The sequence below is a fragment of the Tenrec ecaudatus genome, chromosome 14, assembly GCF_050624435.1.
Source record: "Tenrec ecaudatus isolate mTenEca1 chromosome 14, mTenEca1.hap1, whole genome shotgun sequence".
Classification (NCBI taxonomy): Eukaryota; Metazoa; Chordata; class Mammalia; order Afrosoricida; family Tenrecidae; genus Tenrec; species Tenrec ecaudatus.
Genome location: NC_134543.1, coordinates 54,562,534 through 54,585,441, shown reverse-complemented (window position 1 = coordinate 54,585,441; position 22,908 = coordinate 54,562,534). Strand labels below are relative to the sequence as shown.

General features: G+C 47.7%; 1 protein-coding gene across 1 annotated transcript in view; it reads right to left on the bottom strand.

Moving 5' to 3' along the window:
* The window catches only part of PYGL (glycogen phosphorylase L), a 42,374-nt gene that overhangs the window by 3,878 nt on the left and 15,588 nt on the right, over positions 1–22,908 (bottom strand). The window contains exons 5-18 of the mRNA XM_075532410.1: positions 16,966–17,097; positions 12,869–12,980; positions 12,231–12,313; positions 7,507–7,650; positions 6,746–6,838; positions 5,539–5,685; positions 5,039–5,202; positions 4,480–4,594; positions 3,661–3,762; positions 3,397–3,544; positions 3,220–3,278; positions 2,970–3,111; positions 1,425–1,632; positions 393–527 (exon numbers count right to left, since the gene is read on the bottom strand). Coding sequence (XP_075388525.1) covers positions 393–527; positions 1,425–1,632; positions 2,970–3,111; positions 3,220–3,278; positions 3,397–3,544; positions 3,661–3,762; positions 4,480–4,594; positions 5,039–5,202; positions 5,539–5,685; positions 6,746–6,838; positions 7,507–7,650; positions 12,231–12,313; positions 12,869–12,980; positions 16,966–17,097 — 1,784 coding nt within the window. The remainder of the gene's footprint in view (positions 1–392; positions 528–1,424; positions 1,633–2,969; positions 3,112–3,219; positions 3,279–3,396; positions 3,545–3,660; positions 3,763–4,479; positions 4,595–5,038; positions 5,203–5,538; positions 5,686–6,745; positions 6,839–7,506; positions 7,651–12,230; positions 12,314–12,868; positions 12,981–16,965; positions 17,098–22,908) is intronic.

The window sequence follows — 22,908 nt, the reverse complement described above, 5'->3', positions numbered from 1 at the left end:
GATTGAAAGGGAAAAAAATAAACAACAGAAAATTGCCATGAACAAATGCATATTAAGATGTCATTTGAAATTTCCTTTTGTTTAATGTCTGACAGGGTCGATGTATGACACTTACTACCGTATGAATTTTAAGTTGTGGTTATTCCATATTACTTCATATGAACATCATCATCTGGGCACACCAGTGGGAGGAGAAAAAGAATGCTATTTGGGGGGCTTTATTTTTTAAACCTCACTGGCGTTGTTAGTAGAGAATATGTACATTTTCTTTCCAACCTGGCTAGACCCGATCATAGGTCTATACTGATCTACAGGGATGGGCTGTAGTGGACTTACGATGGTCTTTCCCCCTGCTCAGGGCCCGAGAGCCCTGCCACCTTGCAGGAACTCACCTGTCATGATGAAAGAGCATGTTGACTATGTCTTTGAAGAGGCTGGGCTGCTTGGGAGAAAAGAAGCCATTGTCAATTTGATCAATGACCAGCTTCAGCTCTGGAAGTGCCTCGTAATATTCTTTTGCCACGTACCTTTGGAAGGGGGCCATGTGAAAAAAGGTTCTCTTAGTGTGCATGATTAACGCCAGGCACTACATTAGCAATGCAAATGTTTGGTTTCCCGAAATATTATTACTTAGTGAAGGCATTGTAGACAACATGGGTACAAACAATTTGGGGCTAGATCCTGAACATTTCATTTTTCCTCCTAAATTCGATGGTGTCTCCGCAACGTTAGGCATTAAGAGCAGACATGAAGACTCCAGCCACAGAGCACTAGTCTAAGCGGTTGGGCTCTGTCAATATCCATTTCAAGGCCAAGTCATCTTGGCTTGAAACAGGCCTTGTATTAAGGGACCCACAGACTCTCAAAATCGGTTTGGCTATTGTGTGAAGATTTACTTCCAAGGATCAAGAAGTAGACTCTGTACCCTCCAAACGTGGTGAGCCCCATAGCTCCCCTGGGCAGCGCTCGTTACTTATTTGAGCTCAGGTTAGGAAACCTATCTCAAGATCCAGGGAAATGAGTTTGCCCAAGTGGTTCTGTGAACGCCCAAGCGTTCTCTACCCATCGCGGTTTGAGAGCTTAAAGGAACACCGATAGTCGTTTGAATGATGGGCAAAAGCTCCAACTAGAATTTGGTTCATCTTTTGATCAACATAAAAGCCACAGCGATAGAGAAGCGAGGAGCTTACGAAGGCTGGCTTTGCAATGGCTGACACCAACTAGCTCCTTGTCCCAGCACCCCTTGTCCATTGCACTCACTAGGTTTGAGAAGGCTAAGGTGTCACCCGGAGGCTCCCCGGAGACACTCTGTTGCTTTGCCTCTCAAGACCTGGCCTCCACGGGGTCCAGGTCCTCTGAGCTCATGGATCCCCCCCCACCCCAGAGGTTAGCACCTATCCAATCAAGAGCAGACCCTTGCTCACCCTTTCTTGTCCAAAGCAGCGACATCATTGACTCTCATGCCAAAGATGAACAGGTTTTCTTCTCCGGCTTCCTCTGCCATTTCTACATTGGCCCCATCCATGGTCCCAATGGTCAGGGCCCCATTGAGCATGAACTTCATGTTGCCGGTCCCCGAGGCCTCGGTGCCTGCGGTGGATATCTGCTCCGACAAATCTGTGGCTGGGATAACTGCAGGCAAGCGAGGCATCGTTCACGTCAGTGCTGCTGTTCCGCGCAGTTTGCTTGTACCGCAGCCGATCATTTAGCCAGAACGTTTAAGGTAACCGTCATGTGGGCTAGGACTAAGCTGACTCTCCTGGACTCAGGCAACTACTTTTGTCCACTTTCAAAATGTTCCTACTTTGTGGTTCTCTTCAAACCGACAATTCGTGGCAGGCTCCCTCACTCTTTCTCGGTATGCCAACATTACAGAGCATCTATTGACTTTCTGTTATACAATCGTTGAGGCCCCAGCTCTCCCTTTCATCCTAATTTCTTTTGCTATAATTTTAAAATTTTCTCTTTCTTATAACCTTACAAAACCTCTCCAAGCCTCCATACAATTCAGTCTTTCTCCTGCTGCCGACTATGCAGTGAGGAAATGTAACTGCTTGGTGTCTTCCGTTTCTCCTCCCGGACCTCCCTTTACTTTCTCTGCAGGGAAATCAGCCCCATTCAGTTTGGTGCCTCTGAGACTGCACACCTGCCGCTGACCTTCTAACACGATCCTCAGCTGACTACACAGGGCAGGGTCGGTTCTCTGCTTGACAGTCTATTTGTGGATAATACGGATCTTCATTTGGACCCCCAAAGGCCTAGCTCTTTGCTCTCTGGGGGAATGTGAGCAGTAACATCAGAAGACCCAAAAGCCCCACAAAAAGAATGTTCTTTGTTCTTTTCGCTGTGGAAAGTGGGTGAATACACAGTTGGCATTTGCATGGGGCGCATGTGATGCAAAAAAGCAAAGGTTCTACAGCAGAGAGCGGGATGTTGGTGTCTTGCCAGTCTGGCTATCCCATGCCCATCTGAGCCATGTCTAAGCCTCGTGCCTTGGCAGCCTGACATCTGTCCTTAATCCCTGTTGTTACATGAACACATGAGCCAGGCCTTCTGCACACTGGTCAGAGGGCGATCGGGGGACACGGAATCGAAGTTCTGTTGCAAAACTGGAGCTAGGAAGTGAAGCTCGGGTAAAGGACATCTTGCACTGCACGCAACCTGCAGGCTCCCCACTGCCGCTAGCACTCAGCCCTTCCCAGCTGGTGTCGGAAATCTGCCCTTGCCAATAGAACCCTGTCACTGGGGACTACGGTGATATCAGGCTCACTGCAGCCGAATCACCTTAAAAGCTCTTGACTTAGACCCATCTTCTCTCCCAGCCAGAGAGGCACATTCTCCCCTAAATTACTCTCACCTCTAGGTCAGGCACTCCAATTTCTGCATCCATATAAACCTGCCGTAGAATTTGTCCCCACCCTTGTTCCCGGCCCCCAGCCCAATTCCACATTCTGCAAGGAAGACAGTACCTTTTTCAGCAAGAGACACTCTGTAGTTCTCCAAGAAGATGAGTTTCAACTTGCTTCCAACCATGGGGTCATTATTGACCACGTCTGCTACCGAGGTGATCAGCTTGATGATCACTTTGGCCATGTGGTATCCTGGGGCAGCCTTGGGGAAGAACGTCCCACATGGACAGAGCGCATCATGATGAAATGGACAAAGGCCTGGAGATTGGAACCCCCTGCCCCACGTCCCCACTTAATAGGCCCAACTTACTTTGCCACCAATTATCACTGTCCTGGGCACAAAGAACTTCTTGGGGTCTTTCTTGATGCCTGAAAGAGAGAAGCATGCGGGCAGTTGATGGCTGGAATGGGGGCCCTTCTGTGAGGCTGCTGCGGCCACCTTCAAGGGACAGGGACCCAGCCTTGGCGGAATCGCGGGCCGACTCACGGTTGTACATCGTGATGACGTGCAGGCAGTTCAGGAGCTGCCGCTTGTACTCGTGGATCCTCTTCACCTGCACGTCAAACATGGACGAGGGGTTGATCTTTACTTTGTACTCATTCTCCAGGTACTGGGAAAACTTCAGCTTGTTCTCCTGTTGAGACAGCGCGGTGCCAGAGTTCCTCAGTCAGATGCCCTGGGCGGCGGGGCCTTTTAGAAATGGGAGGACAAACAATGCCCAGGAGGGGTCCCCACTGCGCGGAACCTCACCTGCTTCACTTTGCTTAGCTCCCGGAGGAAGATGTCATCGCTCAGAAAGCTGTGCAGTTTGGTCAGCTGGCTCAAGTCTTTCACGTAGTCTTCCCCAATTTTCTTTAAAAGGAAAAGAAGAGGCAGCTTTAATCCCATAAATCCCTGGCTTCATTATCGTGCAGAAATGTAAGTTTCTGGATCCGACAGCGGTGAGTGATGCAGTTTGCAGTGCCCTCCGTGGCTTCACAAGGCCATAGGAGAGGCTGGTGGAATTCGGGGGGGGGGGGCAAGGGTTAACATGGGGACACTACTCAACAGGGGGCTCGAGGCCCCGAGCTCTATTAGGACTTTTTCGGAGCCCTATAACCACCATTTGCCAAAGAGGAACCTCACCTCCCATGCCGTGCCATCTACGTACTGTTAGGCAGGACCAGGGGTAGAATGTGCGGGGTCCTGTGCAAAACGGAAACCCCAGAGCTCCCTGCTTAACAGCTATGAACCTCAACATGGTGACCAAACCCAGACCCAAGCCCACTGCCAGGGCCTGGATCCCTACACACCGGGACTCGGGGTAGGGTTGCTGAGGCCACAAGTCCTTAGGGGAGCCTCATCCTTCTCCTGCAGCCTCATCCTTCTCCTGCAGGCCAGCTGGCGGGTTGGGTGAGTGTTATCTGCCACCTTTGCAGTTGCCAGCCCCGATGGCTAACCCACTGTGTCACCAGGGCTCTTGCAATGGTGGCAGTCGAGCACGAAACCAAGTGTGAGGGGCTCTGTGTCTGCAGGTCACATGCTGCCCCCTGCGCTTGCCCACATTGCCCACCCCCCCAGCCCCGTCACCTCCGCTATTAACTCAGCAAGCCCCGGGTTGCAAAGCAAGAGCCAGCGGCGAGGAGTGATCCCGTTGGTTTTATTCTGAAACTTATCCGGTTCCAGTTCACTGAAGTCCTTGAACCTGCAGAGGGAGGAGACATGTCACAGAACGGGACTGGCATTGCCAGCTCCGCCATGCCGGATGGAGCTGAGGGCCACAGCGGAGACCGAGTCGGTGTAGGCTTTAGCAGATGCGATGCGCGGGGCACATGACCGTCATTTTAGATAAAACCTCACTGACAGCCCTACAGAATCATCACGAGAAAAAGACCTCATTTGACCACCCCCATGCCACCCCACCCCACATCTGACCTCTAGGCACTGACATGGGGTCCCAATTTTTCAGAGCAGATTTTTGGACCCGTGAGTCTAGAGGCAAGCCCACCTGCTCAGAGAAGGCTCTCCCATGCACCCCACCAAGGGAAGGGGGCTTTGCATTGACTATCACTTCTGAACCTTTCTGCCAGGGCCTCTCGGCCAGGAGACCCCTACAGCTCCCAGTGCCCTCGCTCGCTCGCTGGCTCACACTGTGGTCTTCACGATGTCCGAGTGGATTTTTGCCACGCCGTTCACTGCATGGCAGCCCACAATGCAGAGATGGGCCATGTTGATCCTTTTGCCGCCTTCCTCTTCTATCAGAGACATCCTCCTGAGACGCTCGACGTCTTGCGGGAACAAGGCCGCGATTCTCTAGCCAAAGGAACAGAGAGGCCCTGTGGGTCAATCAGGGCCAAACAGCTGTGCGCTGGCAGTGTCCGCTTCCCTTGTAACATCTTTGCGGTGGAGACTGGAAAGCGTCACTCCCACAGAGAGGGGTCAGTTCAGCCCTAGGGAGATGACCTCCATTCCTTGACCACTTTCCAAGCGGTGCCTGTTCATTTGTTTAAAGGGAGCTCAATTCAGATGAGGGGACCTTTGATGGACCGGTGTAAGATGTCTGGGTCTCGGGCTTGGGGAGAGACGTCACCCCACCATCTTTAGATCTCCTCCTCGTGAGAGGCAGGCAGGATCTCCCAAAGGACTTACGTCTAAATGCTTCTGATTTATCTCGTAAATGATTTGCAAGTGTCGAGGAAGCAACTTCTCCACCAGCTCCACTGGCCAGCGCTCCAGGGCTTCGGGGAGGACCGTGTGGTTGGTGTATGCGAAGGTCTTCTTGCTGATCTCCCAGGCCTGGGAGAAAGCGGGGTGGTTAGATGCTTCCCTCTGCGAGAAAAGCCACCTGCAGGCACCCGCCCCCCACCCTGCCCCCCGGTAGAGGGTCAAGCACGGTCACAACCACGTGTAATAGCCGTGTGTGCGTGCGCACGTGTGTGTGTGTGTGTGTATTGAAATGCACCAGAGTTCACTGGGTTCTGGAATGGTCCCGACAGTGGGAACAAGTCTTGGGCCCCAAACTTAAAACAAAACCTGTTTGTAAACTCTCTGACAGAGTTTAAGGATGCAGCTGATGAATCTTTCCTACTGTTTCTGCCTCGTCTTTCATGTGTTGAATACACAACGTTTGAGGCAGAAAACCCTTGCACCCTCCTGAGAAGGGACCAAGAGCGGTCGCAGGACCCACTTTCCTAACAGTGAAAAGGCTTTGAAGGAGCAGCACCCTGAGATTAGAAAAATTAAAGTCAGGTCCTTTCAGATACAAAAATGGAAGACAGAGTCTATTTTTAATCCTGTCCATTGTAGATCACTGTTGCTATGTGTTGATTCCGACAGACGACCCTACAGAGAACCGCCCCACGGGGTGTTCCATGCTGTCATCGCTACAGGACGACAGATAACATCTTCCGAGTTTTGAACTGGTGACCTTTTGGTTCACTGCCAAGCGCTTTAACCACTGCACCACCAGGACGGCTTTCGGTAAATCGCTCTCACCGCCATCACAGTGATCCTATCGGACCCAGGAGCTGCCCCGCGCGTTTCCAAGGCTGCACATCTTTATGGGACCAGAAAGCCTCATCTTTGTTCTAAGGAGCAGTTGGGGATAGCGAACTGCTGACCTTACAGGTAGCAGCCTGATGCACATGTAACCCACTATGCCACCAGTACTCCTTGCAAAGTGCTAGGAAACAGGAAATGTCAGCCTCAGAGGAAAATCTATCTTTAAGTGAATCTGTAACAGCTAGCCATTAGCAACGGTCGATTACTTTGAGAACCTTGACAAACAGCTTTGGGTAAAACCTCGCATCCATAGATAGTCTGAGCCACGAAAGCAAGGCAGCCCAGGGGTGCAAACCTTAGACCAGGGCAATTTTTCGATATCCACAAAAATCCTCATGAGCTCGGGGATGGCGAGGGCCGGGTGAGTGTCATTCAGCTGGATGGCCACCTGGATGGGAGGACAAATCAGCCGGCAGGTGAGGATGGCCCAGGATGGCTCCCAGGTGTAAAGCATCAAACAAAATGCCCACCCTCCTACAAAATGCTTTAATATTCCTACTGCAGAGGAGAAGTAATGTGATAGGAAACCCATTTTTCAGATGTCCCACCCACGCTCATAGACTGGAGACTTGCCTGATATCAACACTGCCAAGTTGGAGCCCATTCCTCCTCCCCACACCCATCACTGCTCCCTGGCATTTCCCCCTCTCTGACCAGAGGTGGAAACTTGGTGATCAGACAACAAGATGTTCTTCAGGAGGAAGAAGCCTGGAGCTTCCGAGAGTAACACATTCACGCCAAGCCCTGGGGATGCTCAGTGGGCTGCTCACTATTGCATGTGGACATGTGACAGTCCCATCCAGCATGCCCTTTTCAGCTCCAAGCGGACAGCTATGTCACAATAAATGGGGAGCCTTTAACTGAAAAGAGAAAACCACTCCCAGATGATCAGACTAGCATTTTAAACACCAGATCTCTCGTTTATACCCTGGTATGAGTGGATCTTTCCTGCTCCGTTAATTTCCCTTCCTTCTGTAGAATCCTTACCATCCAGCCCATACACATCCCTCTGTTCACTCGCCCTACACATAATAAAGCCTGAAGCCTCATACTTGCCTGCTCTGGGAACGCATCAAAGGCAGTCTGGGCACCGTCAGAGGAGTCAAACTTGGAGGCCTTGAAACGGCGGATAACATCTTGCAAGGTAGCAGCCACCACAAAGTACTCTTGCTTCAGTCTTAGCTCCTTCCCTTCAAAAAACTGAAAGCCAGAGAGACGGAATGAGTCCGCATAGTTAGTTAGGCCGGGCCAGGAAACTATCGGGTGAAAAGTGGCTCACAGGTGGCCTCACCATTGCACTACTTGGACAAAACCCTACCGGAATCAGGAAGGCAGCACGTGCTGATATGCGCACACCCAGGTGCACAGAGACTACGGGCACCTTCCCCTCATCCAGCCGGAGACTCAGGAACTGTGAGACAGATCACAGGTGAGCTGGCTTCTCAGTCCATGGAGGCAAAGACCCAGACACCACGTGCTGAGAGATGAGGCCCTGGAGAGGGACTGGCTGCCGGCTGAGAAGCAGTGCTGCTGTGGACCAATGATGGATCCTTCTGTGTGTGACCCGGACCTGTGATAACTCACCGACGTCCCTAGTGAGCCCCCTTCATTGTGAGCACTGCCTGTGAGTGGTTCTGTGTGGTCCTTGCAACCAATCGTTGAACACAGCAGAGACCCAGTGCCGTGGGAGGCAGGGCTGGTGTCTGAGGGACGGAGTACAAGGCGTGTCTGACTCCAGCCTCGTGGCAATAGGGAACCCAGAGGAGGTCAAGTAAGCCCATCTCCACTGCCGTTTTACTGAAGTAGGTGGAAGAAAAAAACGCAGTAGGACTGGAAGTTAAGATCTCCCAGAAAGTAGAGCAAAAGACAAAGGAAAGGCAAATAGAAAACAAAACAAAACAAGCAAACAGAAGCATCTAGTGGACCAGTTGAAGATGTACAACATCTGAAAGAGAAGTGGGGGGTGGGGGCGCGCGTGTATTTGCAGACATGTAGAGAAAATAATTCAAGAACATTTCTCAGAACTGAACAGCAACGTTCTTAGAGTCAAAGCAAACCACTGGACATTTCTGGAGAGAACTGAGAGGGAGGTCCTGAAAGCTCCCAAAACATTGAGAAAGAAAAAAAAAAGGGATCTCTGAATGTTCTGTTCCCAGGTAAACTACCAGCATGGAGGCGGAATAAAGATGATTTCAGATGAAAAGAGCTTAGAGAATTGCCCTCACACACACCCTCCCACAGGAAACGGTGGGGTCACGAGTGTTAGCAGAACCAGGAAGAGAACCAAGAAAGGGCGAGAGGCAGGATCCAGGACGGAAGATCCCGGAGGAGCTCGGGAGAAGAGGAAGTATTCCTCTCAGACTCAGCACCGGACAAAAGAGCAGCCAACACAGGAGACACCTCGAAGAGACTCTCCCCCACACCCCGAAAGTCAGAGTTAATGACATCCGCCCGTGTGTGACTAAATTGAGGGAAAGTTTACACAACCAAGGTAGAAAAGTTAGTTCCTTAGAGAAAAGGATAAATTGGGGGAAAGTACTCAGAAAACCAAGCAAACCATAAAAAAATTAGCTGTCGCATGAAAAGCACACGCATTCTAAGGAGCGGAAAATAAATTATTACATGATACACGTATACTACGTGGAGGACCCGGCTGCCGGTGGTATTTATAGAGTCAGAAGCACGTAAACACTGTTGAATGAGCCGGTTATCATGCAATATTATGTTGAAAGAGTAGGGGCAGGACGTATTTGGCTTTGGGTGCTGGTGGGGACATATCTGAGAAAGTGAGTGGTTTGGGCCATGGGAGGACGTTAAAGCAATGGATTAGACTGTTGAGGGGTGTAACTTGGGTGAAATGGGAGAGTGGTCCACAAGAGAGAAAAGAAATCGAGGAGCAGGGGAACCTATTATTGGGAGGGGCGGGGTGTTGATTTGTGGTTCAAACGTTTGAATACAGAGTTGATGATCTGAAATGTAAACTCCCTCCCCACTTAATTTACAGCAAAATATAGTTTTTGAAAAAAGAGAGCTATATTATCATCCTGAGAAGTGTAGAAGCAATAAACCATTGTAAAAATGGAAGAAAAAAAATCTATGAGCAGCATATCATTTAGAAATATGACACATCTCCCAGAAAGTCAATAAGGAAAAAAGGGATGAGGTTACTTCTGAGAAGAGTGAACAGGGAGAGGGTTTCATAACTAGAATCATGCTTTCCCCTTTAAACTATGTGGATCTATAATCTTGAAAACATAAAAGAATTAAAAAATATATAAATCATTAATAGAATGATTGGTATTACTAATGATAATATACAAGAGGTAGACTTTACAGTGTTTATGTTTTACTCTTCCAGATTCACAAGTGTAAACATGACAGTGGAATCATTATTGTAAAAGCAAGCAAAGAACATTATAAATCTATCGGTAATGGGGTTAACCATAAATCAAGGCATTGTTAAGGTCCCACATGGTAAAATGAGTAATTCAGTGCTGTCACATGGACTGCGAGAATGTCCTGGGGGAGAGATGGGCAGGCAAGTCTTAAATATCACATGATAATTTAAAAAGAAAAAAGCATGTAACTATTGGGGAACTGGGTTCTGGGGAAAGGATCTGAGGTAACTATGACATTTCCTGTGACCTCCGCCTCTCAGAAAGCCCTGTTTCACAGGCTTATTTGACAGCGCTGCATGACTGGACTAAGATTGGTCCAACAATTGAAACAAATGTACCACAGTAAGGAATCAAGGTATTAGTAACAGAAGAAACCTCCAAGGGTAAGGAGGATATTTGGGAACTCTATACTTTCTGCTCAATATTTCTGTTAACCTCAAAAAGAAAAAGCATTTTTTTAAAAAAAGGAAATAATATCCAACAAAGTTAAGCTACTAAATCCTCCCGGTGTTGTAGCGCAGCAAAGAGCAGCGAGTCCTTCAGGAAGGGCAATGCTTTCCGTCTTTCCAAGTCTCAACTGCCCCGCCTGTAAGAGGGAGATGCCGGCCCTGCGGTTGAGGACTGAATCACACACACAACATGAGGGACATGGGGGCTGATGATCCGCAAATGGAAAGGGGGAGGTGCTTCGCCTGGTCTTTTATATTCTGTTTTCTTTTGGAAATACATCTGCCTCTCAGTCTCAGGCTCTGCCTCTCAGTCAGGGAGGGGGCTATCTAGCCAGGGCAAAATATCCAATAATAAATTTGCTTTCCTTACTGGGGTGGGAAGGGAAATCTAGGCAATTCAGCACGAGATATGGTGCTTATTCCGCATGTGAAGAGGGCTCTTCAATACTCATTGTGAGCTTGAGAGAGTGTGATAGGTAGGTTTATTGTGCCAACAAGGCCAATGAACACCTGTGGGATTAATTGAAGGGCGGAGAGATAAATGGCTCAGGGAGCCTCTCCTTTCTCATTTCTTGTTCTTTGATCATCGGACCAGTGTGTGGCTGCCTTTCTTGTTCTGTGCCTCAAATTGCAAGCTACACTCCCTGTGGGACACCTACCTCGCTGTAATTTGAGATTCCTTCAAGACTTGCTTTGCCACACCATTGGAATTTACATCTCCTGAGCTGGGGACTGTTAGACCCTGTCATCTAGCTGACTATTGGTGACCTGCCTTGCTGTTTCCTGCCTATGCCCGGATAGCCTGAATTGCTCTACAGACTTAAGACTTGAAGGACTGCCAGTGTCTCACAGCTGTCTCATGGAAGTGAGCTGCACTGAGCCATGTGTACTGCTTTATAGATTAATTAACTGTTTATTTCTTATATTAAGTATCTACATAAATATATATAAAATTACTAGTGTTCTGGTTTTGTTTCTCTAGAGAACCCTGTCTGACATAATTGGTACCGAGCGTGGAGTGGGTCAATTGTTTCTAACGGCTCAATATCCTACTCTTCTGGATCATCAGCCCATATGTTCCCATCCCACGTTTCAAGGTCCCAACTTTTCCCAACCAATGCCCTCACTTGGGAATCAGACACTGCTCTAGATCTGCAATTCAGCTGCCGTTGTAATTCAGCCACTTGCATAATGAGACTGGACCTGGTTCTCAGCAATATCAGCTCTTTTACTAGAGGAGAGAAGGCTCGCCTTTGTAGCACAGATGGAAGTTTTCAAATCCATTAGTCTGCACCTGAGGCGCACTTCTGAGGCTCTGAGACCATCCCTCTCCTTAAACACACTTTCCATTGTAAGAAGGACCAGCCAACCAGCTTCCTTATAATGGTCATACTGACAAAACTGCTGGAAAATATCAAACATACCCAGAGCCTCTCCTTTAACCTAAGGTGAGCAGACGTCCCGCTTTTGGTGGGGATGTCCCAATTTTTAACAATTTTTCCCATGTCCTGCAGCGTTTTCAAAAAGTTCTGATTTTTTGAAAGAATGCATGAGAAGCTAGGGTATACGGTTTTCGGCTGCCATGTGGCTATTTCGCCAGGACACGAGTTTTATCAATGGTGTCCCGCTTTACCAATGTTAAAATCTGGCCACCTTACTTTAACCAGCACCTCATCTATCAGTGGTGATACTGTAGACATTCACCTTGCTACTTCGCACCATGGATTAGTAAGCTGGCAGACTTAGCCATGCCTTTAGGTGTAGAAATAGCATTATCAGTGCTGTTAGGCCTAATCAGGCTGGAGAGCCAATGTCAGAAGCCCATATTTATGACTTTCTTTCTCTAGAAGCACTCTCAGGAGGGCTGCAGAATGTGCTATGTTGTACTAAGCTGCTGCTCTGTCCACTGAGCAATGGCGCTCGGACCACTCACGTTATCATTGGGGTAGAGGACCCGGGAGATGTTTTCAGCCAGGTTTCGATCCAGCACAGCCTGGATGTAGTCTCCAACGTTAACTGTGGGGAATGTTAGAAACACAAATGAACGGAGAAGCCAGCCATTGCCCGGGAAGCCTGTAGCTCTAGTGACATCAGTTGGGGGTATAGAGTGCACTGGGTGACGTTGCTGACACCAAAGTGACTCCATGACATTTATTGGCAGTATTTCAGCAGAATATATATATTTCACAAGAATAGTTTTAACAATTAAACATTTTTTCATAAGCCCAACTTACATGTACCCACGAGGCTGAATGAAACCTAATGAACTCCAGCCCGAGCCGCTGCTGTTACCCAATTATGACATTTTGAATTCCCCGGTTTTGTCTGCAAGCGCCACCAGTGTTTTACAGTCACTGATTTTTGTCAAAATGGCTAACGGTTTAGCTAGAACATTGTGGTGACTAGTATTTGTGAGCCCATACCAATAACTGTTTCGAGAAAGAAGGAATTAAAGGAGAATTCAAAAGATTCCAGAAACTTCCATTTGATTTTAACGCACAAGACCTGCACACAGACACACACACACACACACACACACACACACACAGACTGAAGCCCAGCCATACTCACAGTCTCTGAGGTTGAAGTCATTTGGTGCCCGAGCAGACCAAAGGCGCATGGTATTGACGGTGTTGTTCATATATCCCGGCACCGGGGTGTCGTACGGCAGGGCCAGGACGACCTGTGGAATTAAACCAGAGCAGCTGCTCAGTCTCCAAGACGGGATCATGCAGGTTGAACAAGGAGTTGGAGACAGCCAACTAGAATTCTACTTCTGGTTTTATCCCCACTCAAATTATGAAGCCTGGTCCCAGGAGAGGATCTCAGGGTGGGAGGGTATTAGAGGGCATTTGATGTGCCCCCCACCAAACACACACACACACACACACACACACACACACACACACACACACACACACTGATTTCCTCCACTTTCCCACTGGAAAACGGGCGTCTTCTATTCTAAGTTGTCCTCCTTCATGACCCTTACTTTGAACGGGGAGCAGGGAAATGATGCTGCTGCTGTTAAGGCTGTCAAGTTGATTCTGATGACAAGACTCTGTCTCTTGCACTTTGGCCATGTTTTCAGGAGAGACCAGTCCCCAGAGCAGGATATCAAGCAAGGTAAACTAGACCCCCAAAGCCCCAAACTCACAGCCATTGACTCGATGTCGACTTGTAGTGACCCTATAGGACAGGGTAGAACTGCCCCTGTGACTTCTTGAGACTGTAACTCTCTGAGTAAAAAGCCCTGTCTCTCTCCCGAGGAGCAGCTGGTGGTTTTGAATTGCTGACCTTGTGGACAGCAGCCCACTGTGTACCCACTATGGTACCAGGGCTCCATGGGCAGTGGAAAAGATGAGACCTCGGAAAGATGGGTGGATGCAGTGGTTGCAACCTTGGGCTCAACACGGGAGCAGCTGCGAGGATGGTGCAGGACCAGGCAGGGCTTTGTTCTGTTGTCCCTAGGGTCCCTATGGGTTGGGGAGGATTCGACGGTACCTAACATCATCCGCAGTTGATTCTGACACATAGCAATGCTGTAGGATAGAGTTAAACTGTCTCATCATTTGCCTGTGCCTATAATCTTTATGGGAACAGCGCATCAGGCCTTTTCTCCTGTGCGACCATGGGGTGGGTTTGAACCGTCTACCTATGGTTAGCAGGAGCGCACTTAACCTTACGGACGCTTCCCTGGGAACAGTGGTTCTCAACCTGTGGGTCGCGACCCCTTTGGGGAGTTGAATGACCCTTTCACAACCCAATACATAACAGTAGCAAAAACAGTTATGAAGTAGCAACAAAATAATTTTATGGTTGGGGGTCACCACAACCTGAGGAACTGTATGAAAGGGTCGCGGCATTAGGAAGGTTGAGAACCGCTGCCTTAGAACATGATGGTCTCTATTAAGTTTAAATACAAAGCGTTGGAGGAGGGAGGGGGGAAATGAGGAGCTGATACTAAGGGTTCAATTAGAAAGAAAATGTTTTGAAAAACAGATGATGGCAACAAATGTACAAATGTGCTTGACACAATGGATGGATGTACCTATTGTGATAAGAGCTGTATGAGTCCCCAATAACACAAACAAACAAATAAATACAGAGAGTTTATACCCATTGAAAAAGTTGCAATTGAGATTGGTATTTTTTATGTAAGTTATTTAATGATTTCCAAGATTGTGAAAATGAATGGAACAGGAAACTTATGAAGATATTCAAAATCCCATGTTAAATTTTTCAGAGCTGAATGAAGGTGGGATTTCAGTGAACCCGACAGCCATTGACAGCCCACTGACAATTAGCTGAGAAGAGGCCAATAGGTGAGCTTCGGAAAACTGAGCTCAGTGTCTGTGACCGACATGGACACAGAGGATAGGAAGATGAACAATCTCACAGGGAATTTATAATTTATGGGGAAAATGAGTCATTCCTATGACTTGCCTCATCAGAGCCAGGCTCCAGGGAAGGAGAATGACAAAATAATTAAATCGGAGGCATGCTAGAAATCAGTTACTGAGAAGCAATCAATTGGGAAATGAACTGGCTAGGAGAGAAGTGACTTGCCCAGGGTCACAACCGGTGGCAGGGCAGAAAGCTCTGCATAACTCTCTGTAATGTGGTCTCCTGAATTATGAATGAAGGAAGCATCACATCTGCTCAGGCATGCATGCAGGATCACCGTGACCTGGGAGTAATACATCACCCTTATTTGAATATCTTTCACTAGCTAATAAAGGTGTCTGGAGAATTTAAAGCAAGCTGTGACCACTCAGGAAGTCACAAAATGGGACTGGTTCTTCATACATGATGTGTCCCGATACTCAATATGTAATCAAAGGGGCCACGCAAGTGTGATCTCCCTTGGGAGACCTTCCCTTGGGAGACCTTCACTGAGAATGCACTGTGAGGAACGTCGGCAATTGACTGCCTCTACATGCAACCCCAGAGTCCACGCTTGGGGGCGCTCACCAGGACATTCCCAGTCTCCAGCTGGGACTCTGGCGCCTGCCACCCCGCAGCCAGGCTGAGATTGGCTCAGAACTGCAGGTGGAATCTTCTCCTACCCAACCCTCCCCTCTCCCCTTGTCCTCTCCCAGATGTCACACCCGCACCCCTACACGCCTCCTTCGTCATTCAGAGGCACTTCCAATGTATGGCACTTGCACTTTGAACTCGCTTGGGGTGGCTGCTTCTCGGAGGAAGCTGAACTGACGCAGGAATAAATCGTTTCCACGGGCTGCCCACTGCATGCACAGAGTGTGTCTGAGCGCATGCTCTCTGACCTCACCAGCTACCAAGCTGGGGCTCATTTAGGTGATGGCTTCCAGCCATGACATCCTGCATGGATTGGGTCAGCTTGCCTTGCGTCACCTCTGCCCCATAACCTGGCTTTGTGAGCACAGAGAAGCACACGCTCTCATTGGATTCCTGGATACATCGTGACCGTCTACACGCGCTAGCTTCACAGACAGTGCTGCATATGCTGAGTAAATTCACAATGACATAAGAAAACATTTTCCTTTTTAAGTCTCGTGTTCTGAACTGTGAAGACAGCTCTGTGCAGATCAGTAGACCGACTTAAAAAAAATTAGTTATAACCTGCTGTGTTTCCATGATGGTAAAATGAAATATTTACTTGGGGGATAATCTATACATCAATTTTGAGTCTAAGCATACTGAATTATGTCTTCAATTTCGATACACCCATGGCAGCATTAAGTACTTGGCCATTACCACTTCCTTTAAAGCACAAAGATGAGGCTTTTTGCTCCTGTAAAAGTTTTTCAGCCTCTGGGGCGGGTCTATGGGGTCACTGTGAGAGGAAGGCAGTGAGGTGTTTTTGGAAGGTCACTATGAATTGAAATCGACTTCACAGCAGAGGGTTTACTTTTGGGTTTCACCATTTCCTTTAAATTCCAAAAGAAAGGCTATTGATAAACGTCTTTCACCTTAAAGATAAGCATATATTCCAAGTGGAATCTTCACTGACTGGATGCTGCGGCCTAGTGATTGATAAGGGTTTTTTATCAAGAAAATTGAAGGTAGTACAACAAAATCACAGCTCTGGGTGCTTCAAGGTGAATTGTCTGGTGAGTGGGTAATTCTCAGATCTAGTCGCAGGTTCAATCAGGACGGGAAAATAAATACAACCACTTGGACAGATACCAGCATCATTTCTCTAAAAATAAGATGGCATAAAACAACTGAAGATGTTTTGCATTATGTTTCTTGACTTCACAATGGAAAAGAGTTTGGTAATCCTTTGAGTACATACTTTAGCATTGAAGTAGTTATCCCCGCGGAGTTGTAAGTAAAGAAATATATGGTGGTAAGGTAAAGTATACACAAGTCTACATAAACCTAAAGAATTAGGATGCAGAGTCTCACAGAATTGACCAGCCCTAATGGTGTTAGCTTGCAAAATGACTGTGGTCAATCCCTTGACCTTGTGGTCAATCAAAAGTCACTTCTCTCTTGGCCTTAGCTCCCCTTTTTTCCTACATAAGTGGATTTCACTAAGAGAAATATTAGATTTATGTTTTAAAACATACTGTATCATGCAGCATGAAACATACTACCCTCGATATTATATGCACCTTATACACATCCTGTGTTCCTATGCTCTACTATCAAAATGCTCCCTCCAGGGACACTCTGAGTACCTGAGTGTCAATCCACTTGGTCCCCGTCGCCGTGTGCTCCACTCTTCCATAGAAGTGTACAGGCAGCATGAACTCTGGGCGGGCCTTCTCCCATGGATTTCCATGTCTGAGCCAATCATCTGCCTCTTCTATCTGTAAAAGAATCAGAGTTTAGAAGTATTTTCCAGACCTAACTCTTGAATGAAATTAAACACAAATCTCTTCAACAGAAACTCAAAATTACTGATTTATCAAGCGTGATGGCCCAGTCAATCTCAGTTCATGCTTGCTCTTATCATACCGTCTAAACTAACAGCAGCAATCACTGTTAACATCGCTCAACTGTTTCACAGGTGTTTCTGCATTTAATTCTCAGAGCAACGCTCCAGGAAGGCACTATTCCCCCTTTAAACAGGACGCAATTGTAACTTACCCACGATTACACAGACAGGAAATGGGACAGCTAAAATCGGACCTGGGTTCTACGTATTCCAGAGCCTCTGTCTTCTGATGTGTGGATGCAATCTAAGTTTAAGGGGCCCTTCAAGACACTAGGGGCCTTGGTGGTGCTGTTGGGTTGCAATGGACCGCTGACGGGTTCAAACCCACCAGCTCCTCTGTGGGAGAAAAGCGAGGCTGTCTATGAAACCCTACGCAGGCTCGCTCGGAGTCGGAGTCCTCTTGATTCTGAATAGGATGTACAGTAGCATCTCTTTGAACTATGCTTTGCCAATTGACTGAACTGTCTCAGTCTTTAAACCAAGCAATCTACCCCATGAGATGATTGGCTATGTCTTGAAAGTTATCTCCACCTGTGCCCCCGAGTGCCTTTATTCTATATGACTACACATGCGGCACATACAAGCATGAATTTGCATTTGCCTATCGAGCTACATACAGACACACCTATACATGAACACCCATACTGCCTATTATTGGTTATTACTGTTGTTGCAAAGTTGTCTTTTTTAAAGCATCGACCAAATTGTCTCTTATTCTGTGGCCACACATCTTAGTGTCATCATTGATCTTGGTCAAGTGGTGCAGATCCCACTGACGTGGGTATTGCCTTTCCTGGTGGAGCCCTGGTGAGTAGCAGTTACATGTGGGGTTGCTAACCACAAGGTCAGTAGTTCCAACCCACCAGTCCCTCTTATCAAGAGGGATCAGTCCTTGAAGGATATCATACTTGGTAAAGTACAGCCAACCAAAAAAGGGAGACTCTCCTTGAGACAGACAGACACACTGGCTGCAGTTGTGAAGACGGTACAGGTTCCGTTGTACACGGGACTGCTGCGAGTTGGAATTGCCTTGAGGACACCAAGTAACCAGCAAGTGTTTAAGAGTTCCAATGTCCCCACAACCTGCTCAGCACTTGTCCTTTTGTGTTTTGATCGGTGCCAGTTTTGCACCGATGAGATGTCTAACTCTAATGAGTGGGGTAGGTTTTTAAAAATAAATGAGGGGGCTTCAGAGAGTTTGTGGGAAAATTCAATTATCTTTTAATTCCATTTTTCCATGAACTTTACCTGCTCCTCAGGATTCCCGAGACTGTCTTTTCAGAGAAGGAGCAAGCAGTCTCCTCTTTCTCCCATGGAGTGGCTGGTGGGTTCATTGAACTTCTGACCATGTGGTTAACCACCAACTCTTCACTCACGGCTACATGGCTCCAGGAAAGACTGAAGGTAAAGCTGAGCCAATCAGCACGTCTCAAAGTGAAATGTGGTGTACACCAGCCATCTCATTAAAGCGCAGGCTCCCAGTTGCGATCTGAAGCCCCGCCTTTCTAATAAGATCTCGGGTTCTGCTGATGCATGTGCATAGAGCAACGAGGAACTGTGTGGTGATGTGAACCAGGAGCTGTAATTTCATCCTTCAGATTTTACAGCGAGACCTCCTCAGTCCCCAGTTGGAAAGAGAACACAAAACAACATAACATAGAAACTTGATGCGACCAGTGATTTGCAGCTTCAGTGAGAGTCCACTAGTTTGTGTTACTAATTCGAAAAGTTACGGAACACAGTGTTGATAAATGAGGATGTCAACGAAGGATCCGAACCCCCTGAATTACAATATGCCGCACTTGGTGAGGCAAGGGCAGTTTGGGGGTTTTAAGTCAGTGGTCAATGTGAACACTGCTTCCAGTAACAGGAAGGAACTGCAGGCCTGTTTGCCGCCTTGCAGCACCTTGCGCTGTGGCAAGAGCCCTGAAGGCAGTAGATAGAAACAGGCAATGGTGAGAGCTACTGTCTTCTGCATGGGAGTACTGCTGAGAGGAACGAGCAGATATGGGCAGGCCTCGAAAACTTTGTGGAAAAATGGAATTCAAAGCGAGGGGAATTTTTCCACAAACGTCTCAAGGTCCTCCTCCTCCCCTCAAGGAGCTTGCCACGTTTGTGGAACAGAAGATAATAGGCTCTGGGCTTCCCGTCACCAGCCTTCCCCTAGTCACAGCCCGTGAAACTCAGAGCTTGCAATGTCTCATTCTTGGGTGGCCAGGGGTAGTCTAGCTGGTTGCTCTCAATGCCATCTTATGTTGGCTTCCTTTTTCCTCACCAACTAACGGCTAGTGAACAAGTCCTGCCGAAGACCGTGCTTGCTTGCTGCTCTTCATGGAGGTAAAGGCCCAGCTAATAACCGCCTCAGTATTTGCAAGATCTGGTTTTAATACAAAACGAAAAACAAGTCTTGCATAATCACAAGCTGGTCTTAGCAGATCTGAAGAGAAACCAGAGAACTGCCCCCCCCCCCCCACCGCCACTTCCTCACCTTCCCTACTAAAACTGCCTTCTTCCCAGCTTTCTCCCAGTGGATTAACGCACTGGCTGTAAGTGAGGATTTCCACGTTGCCAGCTGTCCTGGATGCACACACGTGGAGTGACGTGTGGAGTAGGGCGGCAAGATGGGCGAAGGGCCTTTATATACATCCAAGTGTACTACTAGCTGTCCCAGTGCGGCTCTGTGGGGCAAAGGAGCAGAGTGCCAGCGTGGTGGGGGGAGGGCAGCTGGACTTGGCTTCTGCCCGGAGGCATTACTCAATGGACCCTGTCTCCCGGCCAGCATGGAAGCAGAAGCCAGCTCAGGGGTCTCCGTCACTGACCCAGGTCTAAGAAGTGCTTTCCTCCTCCACAAAGAACACCCAGCAAGGAACAAATATCAGGAAAAGTCGACACATTTTGCGTTTGGTGGTTGAAACAAACAATGCTGTTTCTGGGCAGCTGCCGAAACTCTGCGATGCAGTTCCTGAACGGTGTAAATGGTTCGTGTTCACCCCTGCTAGGATGCATGCTCCTGCCAACTAAGAGCAAGCTAGCTAGAGCCCACCCAGAGGCACCACAGAAGAAAGGCCTGGCAATCTGCTTTTTAAAAAGGAGACAAGTATGTGATACACAGTGCTACCCTGACACACATGGGCCCCCCTTGGCTTGGAGCTGAGGCCACGGAGTCTTGAGACATTTTCTTCAAGTGTGATGTTTGTGGCATCACGATAACAGTGCATGGCCGGTTACAGAAAGTCCCGAGTGTTTGGACAGATGCTGAATGACTCAGCTGAGGGTACCCTGCAAGGGTACTACTGCCCAGCACTGTGGTGTAACTCTTAAACTTTGCAATTTGTTGCCTTTCCTCCCTCTTTAGTCCAACCCCCAAACTCAATGCCATTGAGTCAAATCTAACTCATTGCAACTCTATAGAGGGTTGATGAAGTCATAAATATTGACAGGAGCAGATAGCCTCATCTTTCTGCCAAGGAGTGGCTGGTGGGTTCGAACCACTGTCCAATGGTTACCTGGCAGTGCCACCCATCTTTTCTTTCTGCCAAATGGCCAAGTTAATCTCACAGAGAACTAATATTGTTAGGATTACAATGATCCCAGTAGACCCCAAGTTAAGATTTTTAGTGCTAAAATTATTTTCCCCGTGGGATTTCACAATGAATACTTTACTCCTACAAATATTTCAGCTCAAAACGTAAGTCAATCAACCTTTAAAAATTCATGCCGTTGTTAGCCTTCTCGTCCCTGCCCCCGTTAGAACCCAGGGACCTGTCCTGCTTTTCAGGCAGAGGGGGTTTGTTTCTCTATGAAATGACGTCTCTCCAAGGTTCAATACCTTTTTACGTCTTCTCGTTAAAATTCCAACCCAAGAACACAGCTTTCCCCCGGATCCTGGATGCTTCCTCCCCCCAACTACCATGATCCGAATTCTACCTTGCAGGGCTGGATAGGACAGAGGCTGTACACTGGTGCATATGAGGGTTGGAGGTACAGGGAATCCAGGGTGGATGACACCTTCAGGACCAAGGGTGTGAGGGACGATGCTGGGAGAGTGGAGGGTGAGTGGGTTGGAAACAGGGAACTGATTACAAGGATCCACATGTGACCTCTTCCCTGGGAGAGGGACAGCAGAGAAGGGGGGAAGGGAGACTCCGGATAGGGCAAGATATGACAAAACGATGTATAAATTACCAAGGGCATATGAGGGAGGGGGGAATGGGGAGGGAGGGAGGGGGGAAAGAGGACCTGATGCAAGGGGCTTAAGTGGAGAGCAAATGCCTTGAGAATGATTGGGGCAGGGAATGTATGGATGTGCTTTATACAATTGATGTATGTATATGTATGGATTGTGGTAAGAGTTGTATGAGTCCCTAATAAAATGTAAAAAAAGAAAAGAGAAAAAAATGATTAGGGCAAAGACTGTACAGATGTGCTTTATACAATTGATGTATGTATATGTATGAACTGTGAAAAGAATTGTATGAGCCCCAATAAATTGCTAAAACAATAAATAAATAAATAAATAAAATTTTTTAAAAAATTGAAAAATTCCAACCCAATAAATGATGCACATTATAGATAGGAGGAATACGTGTTCTGGAGATTCCGTTGTAAGTCACACTGAACCAGAAGTGGTAGGCTAGCTTTGGAATATTTTGAATTAGCAAGAGTCACTCATCCCTCTTTCTCTAAGCACAGTAAGCGGAACCAAACCCCCTACTAACATGGCGAGCCTGTATATCTGAGACTGCAACAGGCAGCCTCATCTGTCTCCTGAGGAGTGACGGGTGTGAACCTCCCACTCTGCTTAGTACCCAACACCTTGCCCACTGTGCCACCTACCTCCTCTTTGATCTGATCAACAGAAAAGGGTAGTTTCATGAACTAAAGACAACTTAAAAGTAAGAGCAAGGGTTGAAACCCCACTGCTCTCCAGTGTCCCAGGCTTATAACCATCCCCTAGGACAGGGGGACAACTGCCCCAGGGGGTCTCCAAGGCTGCACCTTTTCATGGGAGCAGAAAGCCCCATCTTTCTCCCGAAAGTTTCTCCTGGTGGTTTCAAACTGCTGACCCTGTAGTTAGCAGCCCAAACATGTAACTCACTGTGCCGCTGAGATCAAGAGTGCATTTTACCAAGCGTGGAAAGAACATGCTGGGCTTTCCCCACATTCCCATGCACAATGGTTCACAGGTAAGAAACAAAATCCTTACACGCCTGCGGCACAGGGAGTCGCACTTTCAAGGGCTGGAACCGGACACCACGTGTTGTTTGGTCCGGTCCTGTGAAAAGGTAAGTCCACATGCAACCCCGGGGTAGGAGAGCCCGTTCTTTCGTTTCTATAATTTCTGTGATCACGAAATGTGCACTTCTTAGGAAATGGAGAGATGGAGGAAAGCACATGGTAGATAGCAACGTTGTCTGTAATCCCACCTCCCAGAGATCATTACGGCTGAGGCTTGCAGGTAATTTTTCCAGCACTTCTTCCGTCTCTCCGGCTCTCTCCTGAGTTGAGGTCACTCTTCTTCCACAGAAATCTTACATAACTCTGACGACAAATAGACCTGAGCAATTTCTCACCTCATTAAAATGAATGAAAATCAAATTCTTTTTTTCCCCCAGGTTTCACATGTTTATTATTCAGTGCAAACCCCAACATGACACACCAACATGATTTCATGCATTTAGGA